Genomic DNA, 12,120 nt, shown 5'->3' on the forward strand with positions numbered 1-12,120 from the left:
CTCTTGTCTGTCACATCAGCAACATCAAACCACAAGATTAAGAGTTTTATCCTAAACACATGTGAGTACAGAACATCAACAGATATGGGAGTACACATCATCTTTCGTGTTAAAATTGTCCACACACATTTTCGTTCTAAACACATATATCAGAAAGTATTACCAGATAAGGAACTGATTTTCTAGGACAAGCATATACGGCACATTTCTCAGTATCGGTACATCCACAGACAAATTCAATACTCCAAAGAATCTGTCAATGCAGTTTTGAGTTGACAAAATCACCTTGGAATATTTTTCCTGAAATGATTATTCTGAGAGCTGATCTGAACCAGCTGTAAAAGAAAGCATAAATGAAAGGATTGAGCATTGAATTTAACAGTGCAAGCCAATAAACTGCTTCAGTCACAAGAACCATTGAATCATAACCAAGAGAATTAAACATAAAGCAAAGAAAGAATGGAGTCCAGCACATCAGAAAAACTCCCATAACTATAGCCAGAGTTTTGGTGGCCTTGCTCTCCATCTTACTGACAGTTGCTCCAGACTTTGTGCTCTGGATACTGCGTGCCTGTCTCTGTGCCACAAGGAAAATCTTCAAGTAGATACAGAGCATTATGATCAGCGGGAGATAGAATGAGAAAATCATTCCTATCATGATTGCCAGTGCAACATCAGTTAAACACTTTTCTTTACATTTATCTTGTATTGATCCTGCCATTAAAAAGCCAGTTGTAACAAGACCAGAAACACTCCAGCTCACCAAAATCATAATCACAGCAACACGACCATTTATCTTAGTTCTGTATGTCAGAGGCTGACATACCGCATAGTATCTGTCAATGGAAATACAACATAAATTCAGAACGGAAGATGCGGTCAGTGATATGTCAAAGCCGTTTCGTACCTTACAAAACAAATCATCATGATACAGACATGAGCTAAGAGAGAATGCCATGCTGAGGGGAAAGACTACAAGACCTACAAGCAGGTCAGCCACAGCCAGAGACAGGATGAGGTAGTTTGTAGGAGTGTGGAGCTGTTTGAAGTAAATGATGGAGATTATTACAAGAAGGTTTCCACATATTATGACAACAGATAAAGAGCTGAGGCAAATATAAAATAAAATACACATTGTGGAAGCGTTACTTGTCAGTATGTAAGAAACATTATCTATTCCATAGCAGGGATGTACATCATCAACATAAATCCTGTTGAAAGTAGATTCAGGTATCATACTCCTAAGATCCTGAAAATGAAATCATTATTTCAGATTAATGATACACTGGAATATATAATAATAATAACAATAATATAATAATAATAATAATATACATTCAGCAGTATTGGAAAAATACAGACATTATTTTTCTAAAAACAATGAATGTTTCGCCCATGTATACCTACCTCGTATACCCTCAGGTAGTCACTGTGGCGTTGCAGGATGTAGCCTTGACATTTATCTACACTTTTCTCATTACCATAATTTAGACAAACTTTAGTCATCCAATCAGATGTGGGGAAACTGCAGCATAACAAAGATGAATAAAGAAGTGTGTGTTTCTAAAAGATGATGTAAGATTTGATGTATACACTGCAGAGTGTGCTGTATTTCAGTGTTCATGTATTTTTGTTTGTTTTACAAAAACAATCTTTGACAGTGTTATAACTGTCAGATCACTTAACTTTTTATGTAAGCCTGCAAGACATTGTACATGTTTAGCTTCATATACGCACATATGAGGTTTGACTTCCAAATGGCCTCAACTGACCCAATGGGTTGTGCTGTAATTTCTTAGATAAGATAAGATAAGATAAGATAAGATAAGATAACATAAGATACAGAAAGATAAGATATTACTGCAGTGGTTCCCTGGCTTGTATTCTGTATTTCGAGATTAATCTTTTGTGCGTTTTTTGATAACATTTCCCCACATTACAAAAAAATGGCTACAATTACTTTTATGTTAGGTTTTTGAACATATTAAAACAGAATAAATAAGTAATAAATATCAAATATCACCATATTAAAAACTCTTTAATATAAAGGTAGTCACAGCTGACATGACAACTCACTGTTGCTGGTTGTCATAGTAACATAGTGGTGGAAAGTGACTAAGTACATTTACCCAAATACTGTACTTAAGTATAATTTTGAGGTACTTGTACTTTACTTGAGTATTTCCATGTGATGCTACTTTATACTTCCACTCCACCACATTTCAGAGGGAAATAGTGTACTTTCTACTCCACTACATTTATCTGACAGCTTTAGTTACCTATCAGATTAATATTTTACACATAAAATATTTGATCGGTGTGTTATATATGTATTGTTGCAGATTAGACTATTCAACAGTATAAGGTGTTAAAATTAGCTCCATCTTAAAATGCTTTAGTGAAGAAAGCTGAAAGTACAGAGACTGACTGACAAACATCTGCCTGCTCTGAACATGAACTCAGTACTTTGTGGTGTTTCAGGAGGAAAACTGCCTCAAATAAACTCTCGTTTTAGTTTCACAGGTTCTCCAAAAGCTTTGAATGAGATCCTAAGATGAAGACAGAAGAAAATACTTTGCTCATTGTTGAAAAAAACATCTTTATTGATTATGTAAAGCTTCAGTATTCTTATCATTTAGTATTAGCACAGTGCACATGTGTGCAGACACAAACACCATCAGAAGTCTCTACAGCTGTTAAAACCGACTGACAGCTGATCCAGCTGTGATCAGCTGCCACCATCATCAGAAACGTACACCACTTCTTGTGAAGGTCATCTGGCAGAGAGGAAAGGTCGCTACCCAGTGGAGGTTTGCAGAGGGAGTCTGGATTCCAAAAGAAGAGGATTCAAGTAACATCAAGCAGTTTCGCATCATCTCGCTGCTCAGTGTTGAGGGGAAGATCTTATTCAAGATTGTGTCCCAAAAGCTAACTGAATTCCTCTTGAGGAATGGCTACATAGACACCTCAGTACAAAAGGCTCCCCCCTTTTGTAGGAGTACCTGGATGCCTAGAGCACATCGGGGTGGTGACTCATTGATCCGCAAGGCAAGGGAGAGCAGAGGACATCTGGCAGCACTCTGGCTAGACCTAACCAACGCCTATGGATCCATCCCCCACAAGCTTGTCGAAACAGCCCTGACAAGACATCATGTGCCCGAGACCATCTGAAACCTCATTATGGACTACTACAACAACTTCCGCTTGAGGGTAACATCAGGCTCAATAGCATCTGCCTGGCAACACCTGGAGAAGGGTATAATCACAGGCTGCACAATCTCAGTGCTGCTCTTCTCCCTTGCCATGACACGGCAACCCCCTATAAGGGCATTTATGGATGACCTCACAGTGACGGCAACCTCTGTTCCTGGGTGCAGATGGCTCCTCCAGGGGCTCGAACGACTCATCTCATGGGCAAGGATGAGCTTTAAGACAGCCAAGTCCAGGTCTCTGGTCCTGAAGAAAGGCAGAGTGGCCGATCAGTTCTGCTTTGCCATAGGAGGGACACCAATTCCAATGGTGATCGAAAAACCTACCAAGAGCCTGGGCAAGATTTTTAACAGTTCCTTGAGGGATACAGACGCACTCCAACAAACCAAGAGCAACTTGACATCCTGGCTCACAGCAATAAAGTCGGGGCTCCCAGGAAAATTCAAAGCCTGGATGTACCAACATGGAGTCCTGCCGAGGCTCCTTTGGCCCCTGCTTATCTATGAGGTGCCTATGTCAACTGTGGAGACGCTGGAAAGAACCATCGGTCAGTCTCTGCAGAGGTGGCTTGGGCTCCCTCGGTCCCTTAGCAGCATTGCCCTCTATGGGCATTCCACCAAGCTTCAGCTTCCTATCAGCGGCTTGTCAGAGGAATTCAAGGTTACGCGTGCCAGGGAGGTGATGATAGCCTGACTCCTCTGATGCCAAAGTCGCTGCAGCGGGAATCCTGGTGAAAACTGGAAGGAAGTGGAAGGCACAGGAAGCTACAGCACAGCATCTTGGTCGGCAATGTGGCAGTGGGACGGGCAGGACTTGGTAGTTTTCCCAAACCCTGCTATGACAAAGCCAGAGGAAGGGAGAAACGTCAAATGTTGCAGGATGAGATACGAGCAGAGGTGGAGCAAGACCACCGGACAAAGATAGTCAGCATGTACCAGCAAGGCGCATGGACAAGGTGGGAGCACACTGAACAGCGTAAAATCACCTGGCCAGAGCTCTGGAGATTTGAACCCCAGCACATCAAGTTCCTCATCCAATCCGTATATGACGCTCTCCCAAGTCCAACCAACCTGCACCGTTGGGGCTTAGCAGACACTCTGGCATGCCAACTGTGCCAGAAGAGAGGCACCCTGGAACACATCCTCAGCTGCTGTCCGAAGGCATTGGGAGATGGTCGGTATCACTGGCGTCATGACCAGGTTCTCAGGGCCCTGGCAGACACAGTTAGTGCAGCGATCATCAGCAGCAAGTACCAGCACACCCCCAAGCAATCCATCACTTTCATCAGAGCTGGGGAGAAGGTACAACATCAGCCAAGTTCCTCCGGAGGGCTTCTCACCACTGCACGGGACTGGAAGCTCCAAGTCGACCTGGGAAGGCAGCTCAAGTTCCCAGAACACATCTCAGCCACGTCACTCCGCCCAGACATGGTGTTAACATCAGAGTCAACGAAGCAAGTGGTTCTAGTAGAGCTTACTGTCCCCTGGGAAGACCGGATTGAGGAGGCTAATGAGCGCAAGAGGGCCAAATACGCTGAGCTGGTGTCGGAGTGCAGGAGCAAAGGCTGGAAATCCTGCGGCGAACCAGTTGAGGTGGGGCGCCAGGGTTTCGCTGGCCAGTCATTACGTCGAACCCTCAAACTCCTTGGAGTAAAAGGCCAGCTGTGCAAAAGAGCCATCAAAAACATCATAGAGGCTGTGGAGAAAGCCTCAAGATGGCTGTGGATCCGGAGGGGGGATCCTTGGAGTAGTGGGCCATTTGGACACAAGTTGGGGGCTGATCACCCCTGACTGGGTCGCCGGGGCGAGGGTGTCTGATGATCTAAGACCCAAAACACCCTATGACCTCAGGTTCATCACTGATGATGTGTCCAAGTAGCACCAAGAGGTGTATTCTAGAACTGTGTTTCTCTTTCCTCCTTAATCTTTTTCTTTCAACCTTAAATCAGAAGCAGAACTTCAACTTGTATGGTGTTAATTACAGTATTTATGGACAAACAACACAGCAAGAATACATCAGCAGTCAAGCTATCCAAACTATCGAGCTACATTAACATTACTGTAACAGCAACACCAGGTAAACTGGACGGTTAAACAATAATATCAATTTAAAAGACTTTGGCTCCACTTAAGAGTTTTGCTAGCTACTTGTATTTTTGTTGTATTTTGTCTAACAGATTATTATTTGATGCCGTACATGTCAGTTAATACCATATATGATCCTCTGAACTGATTCATTCATCTGTCTCATGAAAGCAGCTCCAGTCTACCTGCTAGCTTCAGCACGGAGGATTCGTTTGTTTTATGACCTGCCTAGCACGTGTGAGCGGTGGTTTGTTGGTCCGTGGTAACAGTAACAGATGTCTCTGTGTCTCATACAAGGTTACAGTGTTCAAAAGGAAAACAAAACAAGCGCTCCTAGAAGCTACAACAGAAACTGCTGAAGGAAACCGGTGTGAGCTACTAACAGCTGTAAAGTGATGAAAGTCTGCGTAAGTTAGACTATTTCTAAATTTGAGAGGTGGCTAAATGGCATCAAACACATAAAGTTTTTTGTCGAGCTTCACATAGGCTTACATGTAAATTTTATGCAGGCCTACAATCAAAACATTCAGGGTTTAAACCCTGGCAAAATTGACCTATGACCCATCATGAAACACACCTGCTGCATTCTGGTCAATTAGATAACTCCACGACCAGTATTGCTATGGGTTTAGGTTTTATTTTTAGAGTGGTTAGCACACACTGCCCTATCCATAAAACATAATCACAACTTATATCTTGATTATCATATTATTTTTATTTGAACTTTATTTATTAATATATTTGTGACCAATCTTTTTGTCACTCACTTTGGGCTAGTTTATGACAAATGAGCACTGTTATGGAATTTCAGTAATAAAGGTGGATTCAGAAAGAGCAGTTATTGTCAGTGTTTTATTGAACACATGCCAAACAGTCATTCTTACACTTGTAGACACCTGTCACTGGATGACCTGTCTGACCTGTCAGTTACATACTTTCCTGCTGCGCTCTTGTCTGTCACATCAGCAACATCAAACCACAAGATTAAGAGTTTTATCGTAAACACATGTGAGTACAGAACATCAACAGATATAAGAGTACACCTCATCTTTCAAGTTAAAATTGTCCACACACATTTTGATACTAAACACGTATATCACAAAGTATTACCAGATAAGGAGCTGATTTTCCAGTACAAGCATATACGGCACATACAGTACATATATAAAGCAGCTTCTTCTGTTAGATACAATGCACAATATTGTCTCTGTTATAAAGTGTGTTTAAGCTATTTCCATGATTACATAAACTGAGAGCTCACTATGATGCACCTCTGTCGGTGACTCAGCCAATATTTCACTGCACAGAATACAGCCAGAATGTTAGGTGTTGCTTTCAGGTAGTGGAATCAACATATTTTTTAAATTAAAATTTGATATTTTTAAAGCTTCATTCACATGTAGAATTTTTGCAAATATTTCCTATAACATTCATTTGCCTTATTTATTCTTATTTAAACCAACTGTTGATATAATGACAAGAAAGCCTCTGTAAAGTAAAATTTCATTGGTAATTTTAACAATTCAATTATATATATGTATATATATTTATGTTTCTACAGTGATGATTACAAATAAACCACAATAAACAAACCATTTATTTACTTCCTTTTTTCAGATTTTTAATTGGTATATCCACAGACAAAGTCAATACTCCAAAGAATCTGTCAATGCAGTTTTGAGTTGGCAAAATCACCTTGGAATATTTTTCCTGAAATGATTATTCTGAAAGCTGATCTGAACCAGCTGTAAAAGAAAGCATAAATGAAAGGATTGAGCATTGAATTTAACAGTGCAAGCCAATAAACTGCTTCAGTCACAAGAACCATTGAATCATAACCAAGAGAATTAAACATCAAGTAAAGAAATAAAGGAGTCCAGCACATCAGAAAAACTCCCATAACTATAGCCAGAGTTTTGGTGGCCTTGCTCTCCATCTTACTGACAGTTGCTCCAGACTTTGTGCTCTGGATACTGCGTGCCTGTCTCTGTGCCACAAGGAAAATCTTCAAGTAGATACAGAGCATTATGATCAGCGGGAGATAGAATGAGAAAATCATTCCTATCATGATTGCCAGTGCAACATCAGTTAAACACTTTTCTTTACATTTATCTTGTATTGATCCTGCCATTAAAAAGCCAGTTGTAACAAGACCAGAAACACTCCAGCTCACCAAAATCATAATCACAGCAACACGACCATTTATCTTAGTTCTGTATGTCAGAGGCTGACATACCGCATAGTATCTGTCAATGGAAATACAACATAAATTCAGAACGGAAGATGCGGTCAGTGATATGTCAAAGCCGTTTCGTACCTTACAAAACAAATCATCATGATACAGACATGAGCTAAGAGAGAATGCCATGCTGAGGGGAAAGACTACAAGACCTACAAGCAGGTCAGCCACAGCCAGAGACAGGATGAGGTAGTTTGTAGGAGTGTGGAGCTGTTTGAAGTAAATGATGGAGATTATTACAAGAAGGTTTCCACATATTATGACAACAGATAAAGAGCTGAGGCAAATATAAAATAAAATACACATTGTGGAAGCGTTACTTGTCAGTATGTAAGAAACATTATCTATTCCATAGCAGGGATGTACATCATCAACATAAATCCTGTTGAAAGTAGATTCAGGTATCATACTCCTAAGATCCTGAAAATGAAATCATTATTTCAGATTAATGATACACTGGAATATATAATAATAATAACAATAATATAATAATAATAATAATATACATTCAGCAGTATTGGAAAAATACAGACATTATTTTTCTAAAAACAATGAATGTTTCGCCCATGTATACCTACCTCGTATACCCTCAGGTAGTCACTGTGGCGTTGCAGGATGTAGCCTTGACATTTATCTACACTTTTCTCATTACCATAATTTAGACAAACTTTAGTCATCCAATCAGATGTGGGGAAACTGCAGCATAACAAAGATGAATAAAGAAGTGTGTGTTTCTTAAAGATGATGTAAGATTTGATGTATACACTGCAGAGTGTGCTGTATTTCAGTGTTCATGTATTTTTGTTTGTTTTACAAAAACAATCTTTGACAGTGTTATAACTGTCAGATCACTTAACTTTTTATGTAAGCCTGCAAGACATTGTACATGTTTAGCTTCATATACGCACATATGAGGTTTGACTTCCAAATGGCCTCAACTGACCCAATGGGTTGTGCTGTAATTTCTTAGATAAGATAAGATAAGATAAGATAAGATAAGATAAGATAACATAAGATACAGAAAGATAAGATATTACTGCAGTGGTTCCCTGGCTTGTATTCTGTATTTCGAGATTAATCTATTGTGCGTTTTTTGATAACATTTCCCCACATTACAAAAAAATGGCTACAATTACTTTTATGTTAGGTTTTTGAACATATTAAAACAGAATAAATAAGTAATAAATATCAAATATCACCATATTAAAAACTCTTTAATATAAAGGTAGTCACAGCTGACATGACAACTCACTGTTGCTGGTTGTCATAGTAACATAGTGGTGGAAAGTGACTAAGTACATTTACCCAAATACTGTACTTAAGTATAATTTTGAGGTACTTGTACTTTACTTGAGTATTTCCATGTGATGCTACTTTATACTTCCACTCCACCACATTTCAGAGGGAAATAGTGTACTTTCTACTCCACTACATTTATCTGACAGCTTTAGTTACCTATACCTATTTTACACATAAAATATTTGATCGGTTTGTTATATATGTATTGTTACAGATTAGACTGTTCAACAGTATAAGGTGTTAAAATTAGCTCCATCTTAAAATGCTTTAGTGAAGAAAGCTGAAAGTACAGAGACTGACTGACAAACGTCTGTCTGCTCTGAACATGAACTCAGTACTTTGTGGTGTTTCAGGAGGAAAACTGCCTCAAATAAACTCTCGTTTTAGTTTCACAGGTTCTCCAAAAGCTTTGAATGAGATCCTCAGATGAAGACAGAAGAAAATACTTTGCTCATTGTTGAAAAAAACATCTTTATTGATTATGTAAAGCTTCAGATTGTTCCCACATCCAAACAGTAAAGTCTGTTAAATGACTCTTGATCAATGATTTCACGTACAGATTCACTTCATCCACACAATCAGTTTGTTTAACCCAGAATGTCAGCTATGTACAAGAACATAATAAATGATCCGCTCATTGATTATTATCATGATAATTACAGTTTGATTGTACATTTCCTCATGAATTTACAAAGTGGTGAAAACAAAACATCTATGATGAAGGAAGTTCTGCGGTTTTCTCTGTTTAAGAAACAACAGCACACAAATACATCAGTACAAATATGAAACTAACATTTAGAACAAAGAGAAGTTTACATTTTCATCTGAAGAAATGTCAGTGAAGGTTAAATACATCCTCATGAGCAGTGATAGCATCCATGGTTAAAAAAAACACAGGAAAAAGTGACATTTTAAGAAAATTATCAACATCAACAGAACAATAATTGAAAAGAAAACAAGCGTTAATAATCCCAGTTTGACTGACAGCTGATCTCTGTGCAGTTCAGAAACACCACATCAATGAGCTCTCAGGAACAATGGAGACAAAAAATGACGAATTACAACACAGAAGTCTGAAATGACTTCTGTCTATTTGAGTTTACACAACTCAGCTGTGTCTCCATCATAACAAAGCCAAAGTCCAGCATAGAGAGGCTGAGTGAATGTGGTCTGGACTCTGTGGAGGAGAGTCATGGTTTCAGAGACGCTGTAGAAGGACAGAATACCTGCTCTGTGATCCAGGTACACTCCTACTCTGGAGGAACCAGGACCTGAGACAGGAGTTTTGATGTTGTTGAACCAAAATTCATAACTGTCAGTACCACAATTTAACACCCAAGATTTGTCATTGTATCCAAATCCACATTTATCCGAGTATCCTGCTCTGCTGATATTCTTGTATGCGACTGCTACATGAACTCCTCTCCCTCTCCTCTCCACCTCCCAGTAACAGCGTCCAGTCAGACTCTCCCTACTCAGGACCTGACCATATACAGTGAATCTGTCTAGGTGACTAGAATAAGACTGTTGTTGACTCATTCGTTCTGCTTTTCTGTCCCCCTCAGACAGTAACAGCCATGTGTTTACTGTGTTTGGATCCAGAGTAATTTCACGTGAATATTTTAAGAATTCAGCTCTGGTCTTGGGCTCTGGTTGTGGCAGTAAAACCTCCACTTCAGTCACTGTCAGTGAGATGTTTGTCCATTTCTGTTTAAGGATGTCCTGTAGTTTATCTCTGAGCTCTGACACAGCTGCTGTCACATCCTCAAAGTAGCGCAGAGGACGGATATTGATGCTGAATGATTCTGTAGATGCACTTAGTTGTGATAGTGAGGGGTAGTTGTGTAGAAACTGGATGTGATCCTCCGTGTGTGAGAGCTGCTTCAGTTCAGCGTCTTTCCTCCTCAGCTCAGTGATCTCCTGCTCCAGCTTCTTCTGAAGCTGTTTGACTCGACTCACTTCAGTTTGCTGCTGGGATCTGATCTGCTGCTTCACATCAGAGCTTCTTTTCTGGATGAGACGGATCAGCTCAGTGAAGATCTTCTCACTGTCCTCCACTGCTTTATCAGCAGAGCGACTGACGACCTGCACCCTCTGTTGAAGCGCCCTCACATCTTTTTCTCTGCCCTGGATTCTCTGCTGGATTTGTCGTCGACTCACCTCAATCTCTCTCTGCCTCTCAGTCCTTTCTGCTGCAGCTGAGACTGTGTCATGGCCTTTATGTTCATCCGTAGTGCAGAGATAACAGATACTCTGCTGATCAGTACGGCAGAACATCTTCATCACCTCATCATGACGAGAGCAGATGTTCTCCTGGAGTTTCTCCGAGGGGTCAACCAGCTTGTGTTTCTTTAATGGAGCTGCATCATAATGAGGTTGAAGGTGATCCTCACAGTAAGAGGCCAGACACTGCAGGCAGGACTTGAAGGCTTTCTGCTTCCTCCCAGTGCAGACATCACAGGCCACATCTTCAGGTCCAGCAGAGCAGTGATCAGCAGGAGCAGCTTGGAGTCCAGTCTCCTTCAGCTGCTCCACTAAAGCTGCTAACATGGTGCTTTTCACCAGGACAGGCCTTGGTTTGAAGGTCTGTCTGCACTGAGGGCAGCTGTAGATCTTTCTCTGATCCTCTTCATCCCAGAAGCGTTTAATACAGCTCATGCAGTAGCTGTGTCCACAGGAAATAGTCACTGGATCCTTCAGTAGATCCAGACAGACTGAACAAGCGAAAGTTTCACGGTCCAGCGGATCTCCTTTCTGTGCCATTTCAGCTCTCAGTGGCAACGACTTTCGGAGTTTCACTTCCTTAGAAAGTGAAACAAGTTTGAACTCTGATCTGAACAACATGTGTTTCTGCAGTAAATGCAGCCTGACTGCTATTGTGCTACATTACATGTTGGTTACACCCATCTTCAAACTGTAGATCTAAAGGGGAGGGAACAAGGAAATAGGAGCACAGAGTGGAGCTTGTTGCCTTTGAGAGCAGGAAAAAGAAGGAGGGGTTATCAAGCACTGATTCACTTCAGGAAGAGGAGCAGTTTTAAAAGGATACTGGGTGCTTTTCATTTGGCTAATGTGGCTCCTCGGTTCCCTCACTCACATCTCAGCTCCTCCAAGCGAGGATGAAGGAATTTCATTCACCAAAAGGGACATCCTCACTCACCCCGGCATTATTTTGAGGAGAGGACAATGACACATAGCATCTCCACTGACAAATATGAAGAAGTCAGCTATCAATATGTAGAAATGATTAAGTAACAGTTTAAACTCTAAAGCTTAAAATTAAAATTC

The 12,120-nt window shown here is 40.5% G+C and overlaps 3 protein-coding genes across 3 annotated transcripts; all 3 read right to left on the reverse strand.

Annotated features, from left to right (window-relative positions):
- Nucleotides 1–256: 256 nt before the first annotated feature.
- LOC137169914 (trace amine-associated receptor 1-like) lies at nt 257–1,135 on the reverse strand. The gene is made up of 2 exons (XM_067573342.1): nt 913–1,135; nt 257–840 (listed from the first exon to the last, which is right to left on the reverse strand). The coding sequence occupies exons 1-2, from the start codon at nt 1,133–1,135 to the stop codon at nt 257–259; spliced, it is 807 nt and encodes a 268-aa protein (XP_067429443.1).
- A 5,825-nt stretch (nt 1,136–6,960) lies between these two features.
- On the reverse strand, nt 6,961–7,839 carry LOC137169915 (trace amine-associated receptor 1-like). Its single transcript, XM_067573343.1, has 2 exons — nt 7,617–7,839; nt 6,961–7,544 (listed from the first exon to the last, which is right to left on the reverse strand). The coding sequence occupies exons 1-2, from the start codon at nt 7,837–7,839 to the stop codon at nt 6,961–6,963; spliced, it is 807 nt and encodes a 268-aa protein (XP_067429444.1).
- A 1,378-nt stretch (nt 7,840–9,217) lies between these two features.
- Nucleotides 9,218–11,720, reverse strand: LOC137169614 (tripartite motif-containing protein 16-like). Its single transcript, XM_067572885.1, has one exon. It carries the CDS (start codon nt 11,674–11,676, stop codon nt 9,922–9,924), a length of 1,755 nt encoding a protein of 584 aa, XP_067428986.1. The 5' UTR covers nt 11,677–11,720; the 3' UTR covers nt 9,218–9,921.
- Nucleotides 11,721–12,120: the final 400 nt, after the last annotated feature.

The sequence above is a fragment of the Thunnus thynnus genome, chromosome 18 (assembly GCF_963924715.1).
Source record: "Thunnus thynnus chromosome 18, fThuThy2.1, whole genome shotgun sequence".
Lineage (NCBI taxonomy): Eukaryota > Metazoa > Chordata > Actinopteri > Scombriformes > Scombridae > Thunnus > Thunnus thynnus.